The sequence below is a fragment of the Brassica oleracea genome, chromosome C8 (assembly GCF_000695525.1).
Source record: "Brassica oleracea var. oleracea cultivar TO1000 chromosome C8, BOL, whole genome shotgun sequence".
NCBI classification, from domain to species: Eukaryota; Viridiplantae; Streptophyta; class Magnoliopsida; order Brassicales; family Brassicaceae; genus Brassica; species Brassica oleracea.
Window position 1 is genome coordinate 1,794,631 of NC_027755.1, and position 24,899 is coordinate 1,819,529.

General features: G+C 38.9%; 5 protein-coding genes across 5 annotated transcripts; 2 read left to right on the forward strand and 3 right to left on the reverse strand.

Annotated features, from left to right (window-relative positions):
• The first annotated feature begins 2,867 nt into the window (after positions 1-2,867).
• LOC106307157 (3-ketoacyl-CoA synthase 3-like) lies at positions 2,868-5,088 on the forward strand. Its single transcript, XM_013744032.1, has 2 exons — positions 2,868-3,405; positions 3,942-5,088. Exons 1-2 carry the CDS (start codon positions 2,929-2,931, stop codon positions 4,887-4,889), a joined length of 1,425 nt encoding a protein of 474 aa, XP_013599486.1. The 5' UTR covers positions 2,868-2,928; the 3' UTR covers positions 4,890-5,088.
• An 8,277-nt stretch (positions 5,089-13,365) lies between these two features.
• On the forward strand, positions 13,366-16,914 carry LOC106308403. Its single transcript, XM_013745561.1, has one exon. The coding sequence runs from the start codon at positions 13,366-13,368 to the stop codon at positions 16,912-16,914; it is 3,549 nt and encodes a 1,182-aa protein (XP_013601015.1).
• Positions 16,915-17,115: 201 nt separating this feature from the next.
• LOC106311011 (probable NOT transcription complex subunit VIP2) lies at positions 17,116-20,833 on the reverse strand. The gene is made up of 13 exons (XM_013748241.1): positions 20,790-20,833; positions 20,075-20,112; positions 19,832-19,943; positions 19,669-19,752; positions 19,100-19,579; positions 18,900-19,028; positions 18,541-18,599; positions 18,341-18,448; positions 17,833-18,237; positions 17,688-17,740; positions 17,556-17,597; positions 17,325-17,463; positions 17,116-17,225 (listed from the first exon to the last, which is right to left on the reverse strand). The coding sequence occupies exons 2-13, from the start codon at positions 20,090-20,092 to the stop codon at positions 17,160-17,162; spliced, it is 1,695 nt and encodes a 564-aa protein (XP_013603695.1). The 5' UTR covers positions 20,093-20,112; positions 20,790-20,833; the 3' UTR covers positions 17,116-17,159.
• A 1,207-nt stretch (positions 20,834-22,040) lies between these two features.
• On the reverse strand, positions 22,041-22,719 carry LOC106309962 (histone H4). The gene is made up of 2 exons (XM_013747137.1): positions 22,629-22,719; positions 22,041-22,538 (listed from the first exon to the last, which is right to left on the reverse strand). The coding sequence occupies exon 2, from the start codon at positions 22,512-22,514 to the stop codon at positions 22,203-22,205; it is 312 nt and encodes a 103-aa protein (XP_013602591.1). The 5' UTR covers positions 22,515-22,538; positions 22,629-22,719; the 3' UTR covers positions 22,041-22,202.
• Positions 22,720-23,408: 689 nt separating this feature from the next.
• Positions 23,409-24,869, reverse strand: LOC106312672. The gene is made up of 2 exons (XM_013750276.1): positions 24,014-24,869; positions 23,409-23,949 (listed from the first exon to the last, which is right to left on the reverse strand). Exons 1-2 carry the CDS (start codon positions 24,177-24,179, stop codon positions 23,633-23,635), a joined length of 483 nt encoding a protein of 160 aa, XP_013605730.1. The 5' UTR covers positions 24,180-24,869; the 3' UTR covers positions 23,409-23,632.
• Positions 24,870-24,899: the final 30 nt, after the last annotated feature.

The window sequence follows — 24,899 nt, forward strand, 5'->3', positions numbered from 1 at the left end:
TGTTATTGCTTTCTAGTTTTAGTCATAGCTTAAAACCCATCTAAATCATTGGTTGCACTTAGATTAAGTGAGTACTTGCATTCTCAGTGCTTTGATATCCCTCAGAACTGGTTCGACAATCACTAAACTACAACATTTGTCTTAGGAGCCTTGAAAACTCCTAACATCAGGCTCACCGTGTAACGGTCTTCGGTCTCGGGTGCTGCAGCCCACATGTAAATTCCACAGTAGCCAAGGCTCGAACTCAGGGGCGGACACTCCAGCTGGAGGTCCTATACCACTAGACCAAAGCAACTTGGTTAAAACTGTATAGGTTGAACTTTTTATAGTGACTGGGCTCACCCCGAAAGGCCACCTCGCCAGAAATCCCCGTAGGGATTTTTTTAGCTAACACCCCGCCTGAGTATCGAACTGGAGACTTCGGGTAGTCGTGTGTGAGAAACGTTCCTGAGAATCGCTTAAAATATTTGTGAATAAGAGTTTTCATCTGTCCATTTCTTATAATGTGAATCGTATTGACGTTATAAATTTATGTGAACAACCTCAAGAAAAATCAAACTAATACTAAATGAGAATGAGATGAGTCAGTGACCAGCAAACTAAAAACACCAGCAAACATTAACTTCTTCGTTATTAGTAGAATAACCTCTAACTAGACTACTTTTAATGCTCTCACAAAAGTAAACCCGTGATCGCCTTTGTCAACGTCAACCTAATGTGTCTATATATGCTATTATTGGTTGTTAAATTGTTTTATAACCTCATTGTAATTCAAAGAAAAAAATCTTAGTTACTAATGAATTTTGTAATATATCCAACTGTTATAAAATTTATAGCACTTATATTCATAACTTTTAAAAAACATCATGAGTTTCTATCAAATATTTGAAACTTTTTAAATAAATCTCAATTTTTACAATATCCAGCCCCCATAATTAGAAAGCATCAGAGCAAACAAAATAGACTCTTTGTTGAGCCAACTGGCTATTGGGATTGCTAATACAAACTTTGTCCCTTTCAAGTTACCAATAACATTTCTTAAGTAGCTGCATGATTAAAAGAGGATAGGGTTTTAATGTGAATCGATTAATAAATTATTTAAGGGAACAAGAAAATGACGTATATACATGCAGATGGTGTGAGTAAGCGTTGGACGAGGGCTTTGTAGTAGTAAAAGAAGAGTCGACGTGATTAAGTTGGTGGAAGTTGAGACTAGCTTATCACAGCACTCTCACTTGTATCCAAAAAGTTTATGATTTTCCTAAACCTTCGTCATACTCACAGCTCACCAAATCTCTTTATTGCTCTTTCATCTGCAAATAAAATAAATATCATTGGCTACCCAAACTAATCATAAATAATTTACACTCCAAACTTCTATAAACTTTGGTCCATCAAACGTCAATCTATGCAATCATGCTATAAAAGCTTATGAACACCATACATCATTCATGAATCTCTAGATACAACTAAATACAATATTAACTAGATACGATGGCTTGAAAAGTCACAACGTACTAACCCTGTTCGGGAACGCGCTAGGCGCTAGTCGGGCGGTCAGGTTGGGCCTAGCGTCTAAAGAGAAAATCGGAGATTAATCGGAAATTATGTGGGGCGAAATTTTTAGACTGTTTACTATATTATAAAACATGTTAATCTTTAATTGTGTATAACATTAATACATTTTCATGTTTACAATTGTATAAAACACACAAATAGAATATATAAACTTAATATAGTGTAATTTTTATCAAAATTATGAATATAAATGATATTTATAAAATTTTAGATCAAATAAATAAAAAAAATATTATTAAAAATAAAAATAAAAAATAAAAAAATAGATTAGGCGGCCGCCTAAGCGGCTAGGCGGTCTAGGCGGAGAAAATCGGATACCCGATTTGGCATAAATCGGGGCGGAAGAGTGACGCGTAGCGCCCAGGCAGCCGCCTAGGCGGCTAGGCTGCCAATTTTTAGAACATGGCGTGCTAATAACTGCCTCCTGTATTCAGATTCAATAAATAGACACTTGATTTGTATACATGATACATCCACATCAATGTACCATTTAATTTTAACCATAAAATTGTGCTTCTAATTGCTTTTCTTTTCCGATTATAGGCAATTAAAACTAATGTCTTATATTAATTACTAATTAGTCAACAAGCTGTTTTTAACTGAACAAGTGATCTTAAGATTCACATCAGTGTAATGATTTCATAGTACTAAAAAGGACGATCACGAGTGTAAATCACAAAGCTGCTTCGGATTTGTTGTCAAACCTGACGACCGGAGAATAGGCTGATTGATTTGACCTTCAAACTTGGATTCGCTAAATCCACTGTAATATATAAACGAGCACATTTCTACAACATGAAAGTCAGGGCCGGTTCTTGGCACATTAAAATATTAATTTTGGTCCCTAAAATTTTAAATGATACAAAGACTTTAAAATTGTTAAAAAGAAAAAAAAAATCCTTTTCCAAAATTTCAGGATCGCTCGGGTAAATGTTCGCATATTTTTCTCCATATAGTATATACTTGTTGGTGCCTTTGTCTATAACACTTTCAGACTAGTACGTATGAAATGTAATAAATACTTTAGTCGACAAAATAGGCGAAGTCTTCGTCCACTTTGTACATCCACATCAATGTGCCACCCTTATTGTTATCAATTTTCTTACCATAACTCTGGCTCGTCAGTAAACTTTTCAAATTAAAATTAACACCCACCGAGAATTTTTACCAATGATATTGACTTTCGGACATGATGAGCTGTCAGAAACGAGAGCTGTCTTTTTCTGTTTCATTGTCCTCTTATATAGCCACAACAATCTTGGCTACTTCTTCATGCAGTTTTAAATAGACATCATCATCACTTCTTCTTAAACCCAAACTTAAAAAAAGAAAACCAAACTAAAAAGAATAATGGATCTTCTATGTATCCTCTCTTCTCTTCTCATCTCTTACCTCATCTTCAAGATCTGGAAACGTATAGATTCAAAGAGAGATCAAAGCTGCTACATCTTGGACTATCAATGTCACAAACCTTCTGACGATCGTATGGTGAGTACTCAATTCAGCGGTGAGATCATCCTTCGAAACAAACACCTACGACTCAACGAGTACAAGTTCCTCCTCAAAGCCATCGTTAGTTCAGGTATCGGAGAGCAGACGTACGCACCAAGGCTCTTCTTTGAAGGCCGTGAAGAGTGTCCTACTCAACAAGATGCGCTCTCGGAGATGGAAGAGTTTTACATAGACACAATCAAGAAACTCCTCGAGAGAAACAAACTCTCACCTACGGATATCGACGTCCTTGTAGTCAACGTGGCCATGCTCAACACAACACCTTCTCTATCTGCAAGAATCATTAACCACTACAAAATGAGAGAAGACATAAAAGTAGGTCAAATCTCATAAATACCATTTTTTAGTTTTTTTTGTCACAAAATCAAAGAGAAAAATCTTCCAAATAATATTTATTAATCAATAAAACACTAAATTACCCTATATCCTAAAACTTAATCATACTCTTAAATACTAAATCATAAATTCTAATCACTAAATCCAAATTCAAATACAGAAATATATTTATTTAAAATCTTTTAATGAATTATTCCCTTTGTTTCTTATTACTTGATGTTTAATTACTTCAGTGCACAAATATTAAAAAAAACTATATTTTATCAAAAGTATTACTAAATTACAATATAAAATTAATTTATTTAATTATAAATAAAAATAATAAAAATCTAATTGGTTACACAGTTTTTGATAAAGTTAAAGTTGCATAGATTTGTGCAAACTTCATCTATTATGAAACAACAAAGCTTCTCTAAAACATCAAGTATATTGAAACGGAGGGAATATATTTTTAAAAATTCTATTTATGTAGTGTTTGTTCTTTGAATAAAAATTTGATTTAGTGCTATTTGTAGGTATTCAATTTGACGGCAATGGGATGTAGCGCTAGTGTTATCTCCGTAGACATCGTTAAAAACATCTTCAAAACGTACAAGAACAAGCTTGCTCTTGTTGTAACCTCTGAGTCACTTAGTCAGAACTGGTACAGTGGAAACAACCGGTCTATGATCCTAGCTAACTGCTTGTTCCGGTCCGGTGGCTGCGCCGTTCTCTTGACTAACAAGCGTTGTCTGAGCGGTAAAGCCATGTTTAAGCTCAAGTGTTTGGTACGGACCCACCATGGAGCCAGAGAGGATTCATACAACGCATGTGTCCAAAAAGAGGACGAGCTAGGCCGTGTCGGTATCCACTTAGACAAGACTCTTCCAAAAGCAGCGACTAGAGCCTTCGTAGACAACCTCAAAGTCATCACTCCCAAGATTCTTCCCGTGACCGAGCTCTTTAGGTTCATGTTAAGTGTTCTCCTCAAGAAGCTTCGTGGAAACCCTAGCAAAGGCTCCACGGCAGTGGCTCAGGCAGCTCCAAAGGCAGGGATTAACTTCAAAACCGGTATTGACCATTTCTGCATTCACACGGGGGGTAAAGCCGTTATAGACGCAATAGGTTACAGCCTCGACTTGTCCGAATACGATCTTGAACCGGCGAGGATGACGCTACACCGGTTTGGGAACACGTCAGCGAGTAGCTTGTGGTATGTTTTGGGGTATATGGAAGCTAAAAAGAGGCTGAGAAGAGGAGATAGAGTGTTCATGATAAGCTTTGGGGCAGGTTTCAAGTGCAATAGCTGCGTTTGGGAGGTTGTGAGGGATCTTAACGTTGGAGAATCTTTGGGGAATGTTTGGAACCATTGCATTGATCAGTACCCTCCACAATCTATTGTGAATCCTTTTCTTGAGAAGTATGGTTGGATTCGTGAAGAAGATGATCATGACACTTTCAAGATCCGCGAAGAAGCTATGTGACATGTTTTCTTGTAATAATTAAAATACATACAATTATTTCAAATCGTAAATCCCCCCATAAAAAAGGTAACTATTATCTTTTTACTTTCCTTTTTTTCTTTTTCAGTATTTAGAATTATTTGGATTATGTTTGGTGTCGATATTTGTTTTTTTTTAATTGGATGAGAAAGAAAATATGAATGACAAAGAAACTTCGATATAGTTTTGTTTCATACTTAAAAAAAAAAATCATTGTAATAAGTTATTTCTTGTATTCCTTGGTGGATAGTAATAAAATAAGAAGCCATCATGTTGAATGTTACCTTTTAAATTTTTTATGATGTAACATTTAGTTTATTTTTAAAAAAAAGTTATCCTTCCTCTGTATTACTAAGTAAAGCTTGTACGTAGTCTCTAGACCTAGACCTGAGACGGATCGGATATCTGAGCAATTTTAAGGTATCCGGATCTTTATCTGGCGGATCCATAATTTTACTATCCTTATCCGGATCTGGGGTTCTCGGATATCCGGGTGTCGGATATCCTTCTAAAAATTGTAATATCCGGCAGATATTTGAATCCGGATTTGGATCCTTAAAATAAATAAAAAATAATATTAATATATAAAAAATATTTAAAATAATTTAAAAATAAAAAAAAAATATATAATGTTTTTAATTATTTCTATGTATAATATTACAAAATTTACATAAAATTTATATATACTATTATAAAAATAAAAATATATTAAATAAATTAATTTTTATATATAGATATTACTATTTTTGAAATAGTTATTAATAAAAATTACGGATCTGGATATCCGGACTAAAAAATTAAGGTATCCGGATCCGGATCCGGCTTTGATGGATCCAACATTTTACTATCCGGATCCGGATTCAACCCCTCCGGATATCCGGATTTTCGGATCGGATCCGGATCGAATCTCGGATCGAATCCGGATCTCGGATAAAAGTCCCAGGCCTAGTAGTCTCTCTTGCTGCTACATATTCATGCTACTCTCTCCAACTTTAGTAGTTGCTTCTGTTTTCAAACTTTAGTTGTTATATATGACACTATTGTCAATGTCTTTATATGTTAACTTCTTGTAATGTGTTTTTTACTCATCTTCAACAAGGTAAATCTTGAAACTCAGAAGTTTTTTCTTTGAATTATAACTATATAAAATACTGTATATGAACATCGTTGTGGAATTTATATTAAAAATAATAATATTCAGGTGTTCTTTTTTTTTTTAACACAATTTTCATTGTCTAACTTTCTTCAGTACAAACATAAGAGGGAATTATCCATCCTCTTAAATCAAAAGCAAAAACTACAATAAAAAACCAAATTAAGAAAGATAGGTCTTCAAAGGAATATGACTGCGAATTCAAGACAAAGCTTGGATGCGTCGATAGAGCATTCCCGACAAAATCTGGCAGCTGAAACTTAGTCACATAATGTGACGTTGAAGGCCAACCCTCACCTTCGAGACAACACATAGTAATCTCGGTGGTTGCATCTTCTGGCCCCGTACAGACCGCTAAGCAAGATAACAAACCGGTGGTAAAGTTGAAACCAATGCTCAGGAACGCCGAGGAAACATCTTCTTTCACAAGAAGAATGTATGGTAGAAAAGTACTCTCCTCCATAGAAAAGAGAGAACGAAATAAATCCCATCTCAATGAGTCCACAGATAATATCTTCTTAAAAAGATGATATGCCATTATACGCAAGTTAAAGGCCCAGATGAATCCACCAGAAATCCTTATCAAAAAAGCCAATACCAATACCGCATTTGTAATTTAAAAAAAATACCGTAGGTTTCAGGTTTGGATGGCTGGTTTGTGGGCTAGCAAATATTGTAGACTTTGTAGTCCATGCCCAACTAAAGGACACTCTCGGCCCAACCCTAGATAAACGTTTGAGTGGGTATGACAGAAGTGAGAGCAGACACACGCCGGAGATGGATCTGCCGCCGCCAAAGGGAAGGCGGTGCATTTCAGAGCGTGGTGAGGTGGGACCTCCGGAGTAAACGGGTTCTTCAGCAAGACACAGTGGAAGAACGGTACGTCGGGTCTCCTCGGAATCCCAGAGAAGAGGACCGTTAAAACATGTGTTTGTCGAGCTGGATCTGGTGAGACTGGTCCAGGAGGAGCTCGTCTTTAGCAAGAAGTGTGCTATCGAAACTGAAACCCTGCAGCACGGTGGAGTCCCACTTACACAGGGTGAAAGAGTATCACGACCAACTTGATACGGAAGAGACGGCGGAGCTAGTGGAAGACCATGTCGACGAGACATAGATCTAGAGATTCGAAGATGGTTGAAGCTGACAGGCATGATGGCGAAGTGAGAAGACCTCCAAAAGACGGGTCTGGTGGTCAAAACACTGAATTGAAAACTCCGAAGACGGAGCAGAGAAGAACACGACGAGGAACAAGCAGAAGAGAGTGACGAGCACTGGACGGAGCAGAGGGCCCGACGTCGGCGGCCGAAGGCCTCACCGGCGTCGAGGAAAATGGAGGCTGATGGCTCCTCAGTAATAGTGCCTGAGAGAGTTTTGAAATTAGGGCGAACTAATAATAATCTGGTGTTCATGATATAAATACTGTCTTAATCTCCACTTGAGGGCTGTTGTATGATTTTGTGTCAGCATTCGAAAATAACTGTAATTTACAGGGAAAAGGGTTAAGATTTAGAAAACTTGTTTGGTGTGAACACACTCAGTTCTCATTTGACTTCAGCACCCGTTTCTGGTCCCTTGTATCTATTCTCAACTAACTTCACAAAAACTTATAATGGTTTTCCCGATTATCTTTGACAAGAGAATCAGGGCTTTAACATTTCCTTTACACATACTATGACATATTAAGCCTAATAAAATACATCCTAATAAGAAATATGCCCTAATTATCTAAAAACATAGTTTGCATTTTTCAAGATAAAATTATATTATCTATATATTTATTATGACATTCATACGTGACTATAGTTTTCAGGGTTGTTAATAGACTAGGCTACGTAAATAAACGAATAGTGACGGATGATAATGGAGAAGTGTAGGACCTTATGCATACGATCGAATAATGTAAAAGCCGACGTACTTAAGTGGTTGGAATGAATTAATTGTGCCTACTTGCAGGCTTTCTTACTCGTAAGAAGCTCTAAAGATCAGTTGTCACTTTTATCTAAAACTAAACTGTCTTACATTTTTCAAATGGCATTACATTTATTGCACCGAATCAATTTATTACTTGTGATTGTGTTGGCCTCCATTATACCAGTACATATTGGTCGAAGACTTCTGAAATCGCATGTTTTCGAAATTTAATGCTAGTTTTTTAGTACAGTGGTATTAAAGAAACTCGTACATTGTAGCTTTTGATTGAGTTGGTGAAAGAGCATGCGAAATTTAGTAATGTTATAAAAATTCAGTTTGATGCATCCGTGTATTAATATAACCGTTGCTCCTCAGTCTCTTCAATTATGTTCAGTATCCTGTTACAAACTTTGTGTTCTATTGTAACCCTGCAATTGGTTATCATGCCATTGCTGCTGCCATAAATACAGATTAGAATATCTCACATATACTGAAGCTATGAAACATATAAGTCGTGTGGAGAACATCAATGGATGGAGACTTAGATTCATTTTGTAAATATTAAACCTAGTTCCTTTGTTTTTTTTTCTATCTGGGAAACAAGTTATATATGGGATGTAAATTAAACGAGTCTCGGAAGTAAAAGATCTTGCAGATGATGGTACACTATAAAAACACACACACAAAGAGCTAGCATCTTAAGTTTGTACTCTTGTTAATGGTTTTCTCCATATTATTTTGTTGTGTAATGTAGAGTAAAATGTTTATTGTAAAATGTTGCAAAGATAAACATAATTAACTATCACACTAGAAATGAGCCAACAATAATGCACTTTCTTGCTTTGAATCATATTCCAAATGTCACATCAAAAATCCAAATCCTAACATAGACATATGTTCTTGATTGCTTTATGTGTGAACATAGCTTCAATGAATATTGCATCATTGATTCTACGTCTTTGATTCGATCGCACTCTTCATCTCCTTAGCAGTTGTGGTGGACCTGGTGGTTCAGACATCAGTGGTGGTTATAGAGAGAAAGGCCAAGTAATAGATGATGGCTGTGATAAACAAACTCACGTGGCTTGCCTGTGTTACATCTCTGTTGCCTTTTTTGCTCTGCTGTTTGTTGTTGTTGCTGAAGAAGAAAAGTGCCTAGCCATTGTGTGACTTCTATTGGAGCAACCATAATGACTACGACATTAGGGTCCATGTGCTACTGGATTATACAGCATAAGACTGAAGCCGCCAATGCAAGAAACATTAGAAGATCCTCCATCAACAGTAACGTTCTCCAAAACAAGTATAAGAACATGTACTCAATCTGACTTTGACGATACTCAGTCCACTCTTATATACACGGCAAGAGCTTGATGTACCTTACCTAACACTGTTGATCCAGGAGAAACAATTGGCGTTGACAGTTACCTGAGATGCTTTGAACCAGAGAAATCAAATAATGGTTTGACCAGAAAATAAGAGAATAACGTTAATGAAATACAGTAATATATAGCTTGAAAAAGTTTCAGCTACATGTGTTCTTTTTTTTTGGAACATGTGCTACATATGTTCACCAACAAAAAGTTACTAGGTGATAAAATGAACCAAAAAGCTAATGGGAAAGAGATATGCATTCATTATAGCTTGAAGAAGTTTCAGCTACATATATGATCACCAAAAAAAAGTGACTAGATGATAAATGAGCCAAAAATCTAATGGGGAAGAGATATGCATTCATTTAATCTATACCTTGAAGAAGTTTCAGCAGCAAATGATCACCAACAAAAAGTTACTAGGTGATAAAATGAACCAAAAAGCTAATGGGGAAGATATATGCATTCATTATAGCTTGAAGAAGTTTCAGCAGCAAAATGATCACCAACAAAAAGTTACTAGATGATAAATGAATCAAAAGAAGCTAATGGAAAATAGATATGCAATCATTCAATATATAGCTTGAAGAAGTTTCAGCTACATATGATCACCAACAAAAAGTTACTAGGTGATAAAATGAACCAAAAAGTTAATGGGGAAGAAATATGCAGTCAATATAGCTTGAAGAAGTTTTAGCTGCATATGATCACCAAAACAAAGTGACTAGATGCTAGATGAAACAAAAAGCTAATGGGGAAGAAATATCCATTCATTTAAACTATACTTTGAAAAAGTTTCAGCAGCAAATGATCACCAAAAAAAAGTTACTAGATGATAAATGAACCAAAAGAAGCTAATGGAAAATAGATATGCATTCATTCAATATATAGCTTGAAGAAGAATTTCAGCTACATATGATCACCAAAACAAAGTGACTAGATGCTAGATGAAACAAAAAGCTAATGGGGAAGAGATATCCATTCATTTAATCGATACTTTGAAAAAGTTTCAGCAGCAAATGATCACCAAAAAAAAGTTACTAGATGATAAATGAACCAAAAGAAGCTAATGGGAAATAGATATGCATTCATTAAATATATAGCTTGAAGAAGTTTCAGCTACATATGATCACCAAAACAATGACTAGATGATAAATGAACCAAAAAGCTAACGGGGAAGAGATATCCATTCATTTAATCTATACTTTGAAAAAGTTTCAGCAGCAAATGATCACCAAAAAAATGTTACTAGATGATAAATGAAAACGCTCCCAGACCCTGCTCCCTAGGAAAGTCTTTACCCGCCGGTTTTTATTTCGTTCCCTTCTAGTCACAGTCTGACTTTTCCCCAAACTAGGCAAAAAGTTGAAGAGCTTTTTAGAATCTTTTCAAATTGTTCCCACTTTTAACTACATCCGTTGGACAAAGATCAGAGTCTGCCCTTTACACGCCGGGTTCTTCCCCCGACTCGGGTCGGAGGGACCGCCGTCAGCCGCTACACTCAGTCTCTCACCACTGGAAGACCTGTAAACATGGAAGCTCAGAGCGTCCGACCACCTTGGTAGAAAGAAGAACCCAACGCTGGCTTTCTTTAGCTAGTTATACTAGAAAAGAAAGTATCATACTAAGATAAATTTGGATAACCTCTGGAAGTTTTTAACGGGATTCCATTCAGCATCAGCCTAAAGCTCTATCATAACCAAGCTCTACGTTAATCTGAGATTTCCCTTAGCAAGGTGATTTTACGTTCCAAAAATTCAAATGTCAAAAGGAAGATTCTCCAAAGAAGATAAGGGGAAGAGCCTAGCCATGGATCCATACCAAGCTCCCCGAAAGGCGCGAGTCAAAGTTCAAGCTCCAGATAACTCTGACCGCCTGCAGCAACACTCTCAAACCCTTATAGGCGGGTTACAAATCAGTCAGTTCAGAAAATGTGGTCTCTCATTCCCTTCTTCGCTGAGCTGTGGAAGACAGAACATAGACCGATTGGCTCTGAACTTGGTAACGGAATGTTCCAATTCCAGTTCACCAAAGAAGAAGACTTACTTGCAGTCCTGGAAAAACGACCATACCATTTTGCTAAATGGATGGTTATTATTCAACGGTGGGAACCTACTGTGTCGGAATCATTCCCATCTCTTATACCTTTTTGGATCAAAATCCAAGGTGTTCCGATTCACCTTTGGTCTGAGGCTACAGCAAGAAGCTTGGGCGAAGATATTGGTGGGTTTGAAAAAGCGGAAGTAACAGCTCTCTCGATGAGAATGCAAGTTCAGATTAACAGAAGGTTACCACTGATAACAACGTCTGTTATAGAATACTCAAATGGAGATGAGGTTACAGCTACTTTTGTCTATGAAAAGCTGGAGCGCCATTGCTCTAAATGTCTCCGCTTAGACCACGACATCAGTGACTGCCTAGTTGCTAAACATGAAGCAAAAGCAAGGAAAACATTAGAAGAGGATGAGAAGCTCCCAATGGGGGTTGAACAGAGACATGGAGGGAGAGACAAGACGTCACGGGAGACAGAGATATTTCGTTTCTCTGCTACTAATCCACACCACCTAGACAGACAGAGAAACACAAGATACAAGTCATATGACCCTCACTATGATGCCAGAACCACTATTGATTCTCAACGAAGATCAAGATCCCTCCATGAGGCAAACCACCGAAGATCCAGGGAACCTGCAGAGGACCAGCAAAGAAGCAACTACACCAGAGATACACACCGGAGGGATGAATTCGGTTACCATAGAAGAGACAACTACTCCAGATCACCACAGAGGAGCGATAACAATCGTCGTAATCTCTCTAGTTCGGCACACAATAATCCTCCACAAAACCCAAGAGAAAGCGAGATGAACAAGAGAGAAGAATCAAGTTCCACAAAAAAAACAGGAGAAAAAGATGCAAGAGGGAATCCTCTTCATCTAGAACAACATTCAACTCCCCATGGAGCCTTCAATGAAGCACTAGAAGAAGTTAGAGAGGTAATGGTTCAGTACACACAATGTGCTGATCCCACAGAAAGTACGGCACGCAAAGAAAGACTACGCAGAGCTGAAGAGGAGGGTCAACTAGAGGAAGCAGCAGCTAGAATGGTCCAAGCTGGCTTGGGAGACAAACCTGAAGACAACCAACGGTTGGAAGAGAATCCTTCGGCTGAAAGAATGCTGATAGCTCTTCGGCTCGGACCTGTAGCTTCTCCCGTTGGGACATTGGAGCAGATAAACACCACTGAGAAACGCAAGCCAGTTAGACCACCAGGGAAGCGAAGAATACAATCAAGTCCTAAGCTGATAAGAGGGGCAAGTGCAAGGAAAAGAAAAATCCAGCCACCAAAGAACACACAGGCCGGCCAATATCGAAATCCAGAGATTCCTCTAAGGAAAAAATCAAAGGCCAGAGCCGGTACTTCTCGGGAGTCAAGATCAAAATCAGACTCAGCCACCAACTCAGAGGACCAGCCTATCTGCAATATGATCCCAGCGGCCGCAAGAAGAAGGATGGATTTTCAAAATCCATCTTTTCTCGGTCCTTAAAAATTGCAAGTTGGAACTGTCAGGGGTTAGGGAATCCCCGGACAGTTCGTAGGTTAGGAGAGTTAAGAAAATCCATTCTCTCGGATATCATCTTTCTCTCGGAAACCAAAAATCCTGACAGCTTCGTACTGAACAAGACGAAGCAACTGGAGTATGAAAACATCTATCTGGTGCCCCCGACTGGTCATGGAGCAGGGGGGTTAGCTCTTTTGTGGACACAAGAAATAAAGCTTCGTGTTATAAGCTTATGTGCGAACCTTATAGATACTTGCATTGAATACGAAGGAAAAGTTTTCTATGCCTCTTTCATTTACGCTGACACGGATAAACCCAAGCGACGTTTATTCTGGGAACATCTCCTAGCGTTAAATGCATCTCGAGAAGCTCCCTGGTTCATTACCGGGGATTTTAATGACCTGACCAATAATGCAGAGAAAGTTGGCGGGCCAGAGCGACCGGATAGCTCATTCGTAGACATGCGTACCTTTTTCTCGGAAGGGGACTTGTATGATCTACAACATTCTGGCGATTGTTTATCATGGAGAGGGACGAGAGGTGATTACCTTGTGAGGTGCAGACTGGATAGAGCGGTAGCTAACGGCTACTGGGCGGAGCTGTTTCCAAAAGCGCGTTCCCAGTATTTGACATATGAAGGCTCAGACCATAAGCCGATTGTTTCCTTCTTCGAACCTGATAAGAAAAAGAGACGTGGACTGTTTCGGTTCGACAGGAGACTCAGGGACAATCCAGAAGTCAAAGCTCTGGTGAACCTAGAATGGAAAAAGGCGAGAAACATGTCTGTTAATGACAGAATATCTCTCATCCGAGCAGCTATAACCGACTGGAGTAAAAGAAGATATTACAACAGCAGACTGCTTATTGAGCAAAAGAAGAGGGAGCTAGAGGAGGCCATGACAGACCCATCAAACGATACGGACCTGATTAGTAAGATATCAAACGACCTGAGTGCAGCGTATTCGGCGGAAGAAGAACATTGGCGACAAAGGAGCCGACTCCTATGGCTCAGTCTAGGTGATAGGAACACTGGATTCTTTCACGCTACGACCAAGAACAGAAGGAGAGCGAACGCGTTTTCAGTGATTGAGGATGAAGAAGGCGTGGCAGTGTATCAGGAAGACCAAATTTCCAAGGTCATTGTGGAGTACTTCCAAAAACTTTTTTCATCAGTGGAGGGACAGAGAGAGGACACAGTCAACTATGCTCTGGTACCTATGGTGACAGAGGATCAGAATGTCACCTTAATCCAGGTCCCGACAGCTTTGGAAATTAAAGAGGCTGCTCTCTCAATTCACGCCGACAAAGCTCCCGGACCGGACGGATTCTCCGCGGGCTTTTTTCATTCAAACTGGGACAGTATAGGCGACGAAATAGTCAAGGAAATCCAGGAGTTCTTCGTCTCAAACAAGTTGCCGGCAAGGATCAATGAGACGCACATCCGTCTTATACCGAAAGTGCAAAGCCCTCAGAGAGTGGCGGAATATAGACCAATTGTACTATGCAATGTCTATTATAAAATTATCTCGAAGATAATGACAAAAAGGCTCCAGCCCCTGCTATCGGGAATTATCTCCGAGAATCAATCGGCCTTTGTACCGGGGCGTGCCATCTCTGACAATGTGCTTATCACCCATGAGGTCCTCCACTACCTCAAATCGTCAGATGCTGAGAAGCGTTGCTCTATGGCCGTGAAAACCGACATGAGCAAAGCTTACGACAGATTGGAATGGGACTTCATCAAATGTGTGTTGTTAAGACTAGGCTTTCACGAGAAATGGGTGGACTTAGTGATGCAATGTGTATCCACAGTTACGTACTCTTTCCTCATCAACGGCTCGCCTAGAGGAAAAGTCACACCGAGTAGGGGAATCCGCCAAGGAGACCCACTCTCACCATACATATTCATTTTGTGTAGTGAGGTTCTCTCGGGTCTCTGTAACAAGGCACAAGAGGGGGGTTCTCTAAAAGGAATCAGTATAGCTCGAGGGAGTCCTCGACTAAATCACCTTCTCTTTGCCGACGATACAATGTTCTTTTTAAGAGCAAGCAAGGACAGCAGCGAAGCGCTATTGAGGGTTCTAAAAGCATATGAAGAAGCATCTGGTCAATCGATCAACACCGAGAAGTCTGCTGTTACGTTCTCGCGGAGGACACCTACCTCGCTGAGGTCTACTGTCAAAGAAACCCTGGGAATTCAAAAGGTGGGAGGTTCCGGTAAGTACCTCGGGTTACCGGAGCTATTTGGAAGGAAGAAACGCGATCTGTTCTCATCTATTATCGACAGAATTCAACAGAAGGCAGCGGGTTGGTCCAATAGATACCTGTCTACAGCCGGGAAAATGACGATGCTGAAGAGTGTTCTCACTCCGATTCCGTCCTTTGCAATGACGTGTTTCCAGCTTCCGGTTTCGCTATGTAAAAGAATTCAATCGACTTTGACCGGTTTCTGGTGGGGTAAAAAAGATGGTAGAAACAAGATGGCATGGATTTCATGGACGAAGATGACCATGCCGAAAGATCAAGGAGGATTGGACTTTCGTGATATTCAGAGTATCAACGATGCTTTCCTCACAAAGCTCAGTTGGAGACTTGTGCGCAACCCGACTAACCTGTTAGGCAGAACCTTGCTTGAAAAATATTACCCAAATGGAGATTTTCTTACTTGCACAGTTAGTAGTTCTTGCTCCCATGGCTGGAGAGGTATCATGGTAGGACGTGACTTAATTGCTGAGAATTCTGGTTGGGCTGTGGGCAATGGTGAAAGCTTGAATATATGGGAATCTCCGTGGCTCAGCCTTACAGCCCAAGAGAGACCCATAGGACCTGCCCCTGAAGCCCTCGTTAACATCACAGTGGCAGAGCTATTCTTACCTGAGAAGAACGAGTGGAACCTAGAGCTGATCAGACAAATTCTCCCCTTTGAGGAACACAAGATTAGAATGCTAAAACCAAGTTGGACGGGAGCTCCGGACAAGCTAATGTGGGTGCATTCTGTGACAGGTGAATACACCACAAAGACTGGATACGCTGTTGCAATACCAAAACACACCGATCTTACTCAAATCCCACAAGGAATCTTGGATTTCAACTGGAGAAAAAGTGTTTGGAACCTCCACACTGCCCCAAAAAACAAGATTTTCATCTGGAAGATTTTTCACAGAGCCTTGCCAGTTGGCGAGATTTTAAGAGCAAGACAGATCAATGTAGATGGCAGATGTAAAATCTGTGGACTACCGGAAACTATTGACCATCTGTTCCTGCATTGCTCCTTCGCCAAGCAGGTATGGAACTTGGTTCCGGTATGGCCAAGCATCGATTACAGTGGAACAGCAGAATTGCGGAGTGAATGGAACCACCTGATGGCTCGCCAAGCCCTCCCACCAACAGGACTCGCAGCGGGATCGCTAGCTCCATGGATTCTCTGGCAACTATGGAAGGCAAGAAATAGCCTGCTGTTTAATGACAAAGGCTTCTCAGTCAGGGACATTATCTCGGTGGCTATTGCTGCTGCCCGGGAATGGAACCAAAGTCAAGAGCTGGCCTCAACGAAGAAGATTCTACTGAAGCCAAGAGTGACACCCCAAGAAGACTCTGTGAGAGTAAGATCGGATGCAGCTTGGAATGAAGCTAACAAAGTTGCAGGGCTTGGATGGATCATTAGATCACGGAACAGAAGTTCGTCTTACTCGGAGCCTGCCAGGTATGTGGGATCTCCTCTTGTAGCTGAGGGACTAGCGCTAAGAGAAGCCATTCTGAGATGTCGTGACCTTGGTCTCCCGAGGCTCAGGTGTGAATCTGACTGTGCCCAACTTATCAAGGCGTTGACCTCTGATCAGTCTTTTGCAGAACTTTACGGTATTGTAGCGGATATCAAGTCCGCTAGCTTTTCTTTTGATTTCATCTCATTCTCCTGGATCTCTCGTGAGAATAATAGGGAGGCAGATGATTTGGCAAAGAAGAAGTTATCTTCTGAATTTGTATTAATAGCCGCAATCAACTCTGGCTAGACTTTTAATTGCAATGAATGAATGTGTTTCAAAAAAAAAAAAAAAAAAGATGATAAATGAACCAAAAGAAGCTAATGGGAAACAGATATGCAGTTATTCAATATATAGCTTAAAGAAGTTTCAGCTACAAATATTCAAAAACAAAAAGCAAAGTTTGGAAAAGTTTACATACTGAAACTGGTTCTTGATCTATGAACATTCCTAACAGATGGAACTTTACATCATAGATACTTAATAACAGTCATTTACACTCGGTGTTGAGGTAGAGACGGCCTCCTTTCCAGCATCTCATAATAAATAACAATATTTTCCTGCAACGACATGGTTTTAAGGGTTTCATTAGAGGCCAAATGAAAAAAAAACTAAGACTAAAATCAATGAGCAGAAGAACTTGAATGTGGTGTACTCACCTTTTGAACGGTCTCAAATTTGTCTGGATCGAAACAGTCATATGTTCCTCTTTCATAAGCATTTGTTTGCAGGAGAGGTTTCCCAATTCGTTTGAACCAACACTTGTGTTCTTTGTGGTAGAACCAGTACCTGTTGTTACTGCAAAAGAACAAAAAAAAAAGTTAGGCAGCTTTATCCTTTACTGAATAACAATCCCATATTAATATCATGGAGAAGAAAAAGGGCATTACAGTTCATTAGCTGCGTATAGCTGCGCCTCATCTTTCGGCATGCTGCATGAGAAGAAAAAAAAAATCGTTATGGTTCTTATGACAAGTGAGGGCATCAACAAGTAACAACACAGTTCCAAAAGATATATGTACCTATAAAATATGTAAAACAATGTCTTCATGGCAAACCTTCTAAACATCTCTTGCTGCATCCACACAAAAAAAAATGAAAATTATTATAAATACTAAATGATACGTGAATGATGTTACTTATGAGAGAGTAGCTAGAGTGACTTACATTTGGAGGTGGTAGTTGTATTGCGTTGTAACACTGCGGTAGATCGAAGTGATCTTGATCCTCTTTAAGGGGTTCATTAGCCCAAGGCGAGGCGAAAGTCTTGAAAAGATTTTCTTTGGAGGTCATATCTAACCCCATTGCCTGCAAGTCAATCCCAAGTGCCAAAGTAGTCACGTCAGGGTTGGTCTGGTTTATCACATTAACCAAACCTAGCATGCCAAAAGGGTCAGGAGTGGACTGTGTCGTCGCGTGCGTTGGTTGTGATCCCACGTCTCTGATGGGCTGGCCGATCGCTGGTAGCTTCTGCCCGCCAAACTGGGACGTGTTCTGATGGTGCTGGAGGGGCTGGTCATAACCCGTTGCAGCATTCACAGATCTTGATCCAATAGTCGGAGGTCCACCAGTCTGAAACCAATAGAAAGAACAAGAACGTTTGATTCAATTAAGTAAGAACTTCAAATGATTCCAGTCTGCTTTCAAAAAAAAAAACATTAGAATATAATCACACCTGAGAGGAGATAACACCACTACGGCTCACAGCTTGAGCACTTGGTAGTTGTAGAGGATATGTTGGCATAGACGCATCACCAAAGTAAAACCCACCATGCCTTCCCATCTACAAGTAGCCACATTATAGAGGATAAATTAACCTTCAATGTAAGGAAAGCAAATCCAGTGACATTTTATTGACAAAGCTAAAAAACTCACAGATGACTGTTGAGATTGCATCATTAATTCTTGCTGATGCAAATCCATTTGATAATCAGCTGTATACAACAAATTAATCTTTTTAATCGGTTATCTCTTTATAAGAACAACAAATAAACCGGATGCAGCCATCTTGAACATGTCAGAAAATTTTAAAAAAGTATGAACATTATGAGGGGTAGTGGCATCACACAGGATCATGAAGATGATGAGTAATAATTCAGTAGGGATATGCTCATCACAAAAACACTCTCTAAATATTATGCCAAAAAATAGTGGAAGTTAATATTTGATTCAAACTAATTAAAAAAAAAAAGAAAAGAAGAGAGAATCAAAAAGGGTTTATATATTTTTATTACTTGTGGTGTAGATGGAGTTCATTAAGCTCATAGAGCTTAGGCTGTTCATTGCTTGAACATAAGTTTGGGAATGTCCCCCAGCAGCAGTAGGGTAGGCGCTTCCAGGCATAGAATAAACCTGTGGGGATCCTACAATGCATACAAAGGCACATATGATGAATCTAAACAAACAACAGAAAATGATTCAAGTCATGAAGTACCTTGGAGCCCAATCATCATTGATCTATAATGTTCAGTACTTCCATCCATACTCCCCATAGAGCTCATGATACTTCCTCCATCAGAGAACAAAGCCCTGCTCATTAAGCCTCCACCACCCATACTCCCCGTAGAGCTCAGTATACTTCCTCCATCAGAGATCAATCCCCTGCTCATTGAGCCTCCACCACCCATACTCCCCGTAGAGCTCAGTATACTTCCTCCATCAGAGATCAATCCCCTGCTCATTGAGCCTCCACCACCCATACTCCCCGTAGAGCTCAGTATACTTCCTCCATCAGAGATCAAAGCCCTGCTCATTGAGTCTCCACCACCCATACTCCCCGTAGAGCTCAGTATACTTCCTCCATCAGAGATCAAGGCCCTGCTCATTGAGCCTCCACCAGCCGTATTCCCCATGGAACTCGGTGGTGGTGGTGCTCGAGAGCTGGTGGCATTTACCAAAGTTGGAGCTCCCAAAACTGGCACAGTAAGAAAAAATAACCAATGGTGAGAAGAATATAGTCACCAAACCTATTATAGAATCTAGCATAAGGAACACCGGTTAGACCTGAGTTTCTCGGTCCACCACGGGTAGCCTTCGAGGTGGGAATAAAAGAGTGGTCTTCAACATCATAAACGCCCTTAAGAGTTCCTATACAACAAAGAAAACAACCAAAATGCATAAGTTCAGAATATGAGCTTTTCAAAAAAAGAGAAAAAAATCTACTCACCATCAGGGTTTAAAACAGGAGACATCGACCCAAACTGAGGAAAGAAAGGAGTGAACGTTCTCCCTGAACCGTCTGGTGCACTCGAAGTAGAACCGGTGAGTGATGACGTCGACTGAGAATATCATTGATGAGTTAAGACACTAGTCAGAAGAATATGACAAAGAGTATAAACTGTAGAAATATACATTGACAATTCTGAAACTTATATAGAGATACGAGGAATGATTAAGAGGCAGTACGTACATTAGAAGAACTTGACATTTTGCAAATGGTTGATTGACCTGAAACGAAGGAAGAAAAGAACGTAAGCAGATGGATCAAAAAACACAAAACTATAAACAGTAGAAGTTGAGTGCAGCTGAAGCCCATACATGTCAACCCTAATCAAACCCCCTTCATGGATTTAACATTCTTAATGACATGAAGCAAATAAACGGTAGAAATTGAATGCAACTGAAGCCATACATTTCAAACTTAAGGATTTAATTAACATTCTAAATGACATCAACCATATTAACGGTAGACATTAATGCATCTGAAGCCGTAATCATAGCACCTTCATGGATTGAACATTCTTAATGACATGAACACAATTAACCATAAAAAAATTGAATACATCTGAATCCATACATTTCAACCCTAGTCAAAACCCCCATTCATGGATTGAACATTCTTAATGACATGAACCATAAAACAGTAGAACTGAATGATCAGAAGCCAATACATTTCAACCCTACTCAAAACACAGAACTATATAAACAGTAAAAACTGAATGCATACATGATCAACCCCAATCAAAACCTCTTCATGAACTGAACAATCATATTAATTAACGATTCTATAGAAAGATCAACCATTCCATCATCGGAAAAGAACAAACCCACTAGAGAGCATTAAGATTTGTAATAACGAATATAACATGTTCTGTAATATGTGCATAGAGAGGATGAAAGAAAACCTTAATCCAGAAGGTAGAGAATAATCGGACAAGACAAAACCTTCCTTTCGGACCAGCCGAAACTGGAAGCCATGCGAGCAATTTAAACTGATTTTTGTTGTCTCTATATGGTAATGTTATTTTAGAGTCCACTTAGTCAACATACATATTTAACAAAATTTGAGAAAATATTAATCTTCCATTTTCAATAATATGTGTGATATTTTATTTTTATATACTTTACATTGCATTTTTGTACTCATGTTGAGACTTCTCCCTTTGTAAATGTCATTTCTAAGATATGATAGATTATGTTCCACATATAGCCGATGTATACTTCCATATATGTATTTTGTCATTCAAATCCAACTTAGCAAATTAGGAAGATAATCTTTTTTCTCAAGACTATTTTTTCCTTCCAATTTGAAAAGCAACCTTCTTTTTTATTTAACCAATAATATCTCCCCACGTGTTGGCATGGCAGAGCCTAATCCCATTTGGTCGACGTGGCAAAGCCCATCTTTGTTGCAATATTATTGCTTTCCTAAAGCAAATATTCAGAGCCCAAATATTCCCTTAGCTACACTTAGGAAAAGCTTATTGAAATGAACGGAATGGGCTCTTGGACATGGCCCGAAATGCAAAGATAAATATTTCAACCTCATCATCAAATCATAGTTGTGTTTTTTTACTAGTAGAACACAATTTGACTGTTCTTTGGAATAGCTTGCAGCGGATCCAGAAGATACTTTGATTCGGAGCATACATATAATTTATCAACAATGTCAAAATGGACATTTGTCAAAAATTTGAAAAAATACACTGAAATTTTAAAAACCATGGTGCGCAACTGCCCCATCCTTTCCGCCGCTGGCTGGGTGATTTGATTTTTGGTATGGAACTCAGATCATAAACAACTCATACGTTACTTGGAGGTACAAGATTGTATACTTACATCACCCAACACCTTGGCTCCATGAGAGGTATCCTATGCAACGCTTTCAAAGTCAAATGTATTATCAAAAGACACTTAAAAAAAACGAACTCATAAACGCCTTATGAATAGCTTTTTGGTTGATAACGATAGGTTTGTGATATGTCCTGCATTCTATTCAAGATAAGTCATGTGATGTGCACGTGGAACGCTAACAAGACTAAGTCAAAGACTCTGCACGGGAGAGAGGGTTTGCTGTTACAAAGAATGAGTAGCTCGAAGTTTATTTACGATTGTCTTGTTGTTCTTGAGAGTTAGACATTGACATGAACAAAGTATGAAAGTTAAACTTGAGCTTGGATTCACATATCAAACTAAGAGAACCAAAGACATAATATTGTTTATTCTCAAATCTCGTTAACATAACATTGCTAAGATTTTAGCTACAAGTACAAGACAGAGAACACTACTAATCCCCTCTTCCACAACACATCGTTGATTTAACCGCCGAACCCGTAGAGAGTGCGTCCCTGCCTCTTCAAAGCATACACCACATCCATAGCAGTAACCGTCTTCCTCCTAGCGTGCTCGGTGTAAGTCACGGCGTCGCGGATGACATTCTCGAGGAAGATCTTGAGGACTCCTCTGGTCTCCTCGTAGATCAGACCGCTAATACGCTTCACTCCACCTCTGCGAGCAAGACGACGAATCGCAGGCTTGGTGATGCCTTGGATGTTATCCCTGAGAACCTTCCTGTGCCTCTTCGCTCCTCCTTTTCCCAATCCCTTTCCTCCCTTTCCTCTTCCTGACATCTCTCTTCACAAGCTTATGTAGATCTGAAGAAATTAAAAGAAAAAAAAAATCAGAAACCGTAGATTTAACATTTGATATTGAAAATTCAATCGACTTGAAGAAGAAGACGATACATGTTAATTGATTGGAGACGGAGATTTGACGATGTTACACAACCGGTGAATGTTTTTTATATATAATCAGAGACGATCCGCGTGCTTTTCGTTTCAACCGTTGATTATTTTATCCGACGGTTCTTACTTCGTTGAGGTGATACACGGATCGATGACGTGGAGTTCTCAATTTTTGCAAGTGGAGAGAGAGCGTTAACCTGACCTTATTGGGCCCGTAATGGGCCTGGTCTGTACACAGGAAATGTTGAACCAGGGTTTTGATTTTGAAAGTCTTGAGATTTAGCTTAATGTGAAAGCGGTGAATGTGTGTTAAACATATATTTTAGTAATTGCAGCAAGATTTTCGATAAGTTCATTTTAACAAGTGATTTAACAAAAACTCTCACTCTGATTTAATTATGTCTTCATGTGTCTTTTTAATAAGTTTTTATTATGGTTTTTTGTAATATTCTTGTTGTTTAATTATAGTTTTAAAATATTATAAATCTTGTTTTAAAATTTTTATTTAATTTCATGTGTAAAACTTAAATTTATAAAACAAATTTGAATATTTATGAGATATAAAAGTTTGAATGATTAAAACAATAAACAAAAAAATATTTAAGAATTATAAATATGATGTATAATTGTAAGGACCAAAATGCAAATAAAAAGATGAAACTTCAAATTTGAAGTTTTGAAAAGTGAAAACTCTATATTTGGAGTTTCACTCTTCAAAATTTGAAGTTTTGAAGTTTCTTTTTGAAGAGCAAAAAAACTCTATATTTGGAGTTTCTTTTGGACATGCTCTCACAAAAACTTTGACTTAAAAAAAAAGGAAAGCTCAAACTACAACAAGAGTATCAGCACAAACTCAAGAATCTCAACAGCAACAACAGCACGATCATAGCTATACAAAGAAAAAACGCAATTCCTAAAAAGAATTTCACTGCCTTTGATCGTTCATGGAAGTACTCAGTGAAAAAGTCTCACCGTGAAGAGCTTTTCTCCAAGACTGTTAGCACTTAGCCGGCGAGTGACTTCTTTGCTTTCTTCACCGATTTGGACTTGTTGATATCTTTCTCCATCTTCTCTTTTCTACCTCCTTTCTTCTTCTTCCCTTTCGCCTTTACCTCTTCCCGTTTACGAATCTCAGCCTTGTCAGTCGCACTGTGCGGTTGCGTAACGTTGTGATGAATAGTCAGAGTCTGGTTAGAAGTCGCTGGTGAGACGGCGGAGGAAGCAAGAACCGCCAAGCTCACATGAGACTCGTTTCTCACGGCCATTGATTTCTCGAGAAGACGCACTGACATGATCTCACCACTGCCCTCGTCCAAGCTCACTACGAAAAAAGCACCATCAGATCAACTTTCTCGAGAAAGATTTGATGAATCCAAGGAACTAACCTGAGTGGGAGAAGAACCAGAGCGTGAAGAAACAGAGGAAGATGATGACCGGAATCGCGTGGATCCAGTACTCCGACACCGGAAAAACTCCTCTCCTGGTGTTCATCATCCTCCTGCCGCCGTGAGATGAAGAGATCGGGAGCTGCGAGAAGGATCTTTCCGCCATTGTTGTCTGTTCTCGAAGCTTTTCTTCCAAGGAATCGTCAGCACTATTTAGTGGAAACAGAGGAACGCGAAAGCAGAGAGAAAGAGATTTGTGAAGCCTTTTCGCCGATAAGGTTCGTTATACAACGGTTTCTTCTTTAACGGCTTTGCATCACGTGATGATGCCAAGTAAGTTGCATCATCATCAGAGCCGGCTCATGGTTTATAGCAGGGGGCCTTTTATAATAAAAAAAAAACACATTTTTTTTGCATATTTTTTTTTTAAAAAAAGTCTGTTGTATAGAATGTTATTGAATTTAGATATGAAAACATGTAAAATAAAAATATATTTAGAATATATGTATATTTATTTTTGGTCTTTAAAAATGTTAACATTTTCTTCAAAAAACATTTTAAAAAATTTTGGACCATCAAAACTGAGCCGGCACTGATCATCATCAACACCATCATCATGGTTTAATCAGAACATTGGATGTATATTTATATATACAAAAATGTCTGTTTTTTTAATATGTCTCCAAACAAAATGGTTGTTGTTGTTCTACATCCACAAAATGGTTTGTTGTTGTTCTACATCCACCCATTTTCTTGGTGAGGCAAAAAAAAAAAAATAGATTTGATTTTTTTTTACCACTTTTCTTCTAGTGAGACCCTTCAGATTCTGTTTCCTTGAGAAGGTATGCTATTTCTTGTCATCTCAGAGAATCAGGACCATCATCAT

Bases quoted from the DNA above. Each gene is read 5' to 3' on its own strand.
- LOC106307157 (XM_013744032.1), top strand. From the start codon at position 2,929: ATGGATCTTCTATGTATCCTCTCTTCTCTTCTCATCTCTTACCTCATC. The intron at 3,406-3,941 runs GTAGGTCAAATC...TGCTATTTGTAG, and splicing joins AAATGAGAGAAGACATAAAA to GTATTCAATTTGACGGCAAT.
- LOC106308403 (XM_013745561.1), top strand. From the start codon at position 13,366: ATGCGTACCTTTTTCTCGGAAGGGGACTTGTATGATCTACAACATTCT.
- LOC106309962 (XM_013747137.1), bottom strand. From the start codon at position 22,514: ATGTCAGGAAGAGGAAAGGGAGGAAAGGGATTGGGAAAAGGAGGAGCG.
- LOC106312672 (XM_013750276.1), bottom strand. From the start codon at position 24,179: ATGGCGGAAAGATCCTTCTCGCAGCTCCCGATCTCTTCATCTCACGGC. The intron at 23,950-24,013 runs GTTAGTTCCTTG...CTTTTTTCGTAG, and splicing joins CTGGTTCTTCTCCCACTCAG to TGAGCTTGGACGAGGGCAGT.
- LOC106311011 (XM_013748241.1), bottom strand. The intron at 18,449-18,540 runs GTGAGTTTTTTA...GGCTACTTGTAG, and splicing joins TGCAATCTCAACAGTCATCT to ATGGGAAGGCATGGTGGGTT. The intron at 17,464-17,555 runs GTAATGCCCTTT...GTTCTTTTGCAG, and splicing joins CTATACGCAGCTAATGAACT to TAACAACAGGTACTGGTTCT.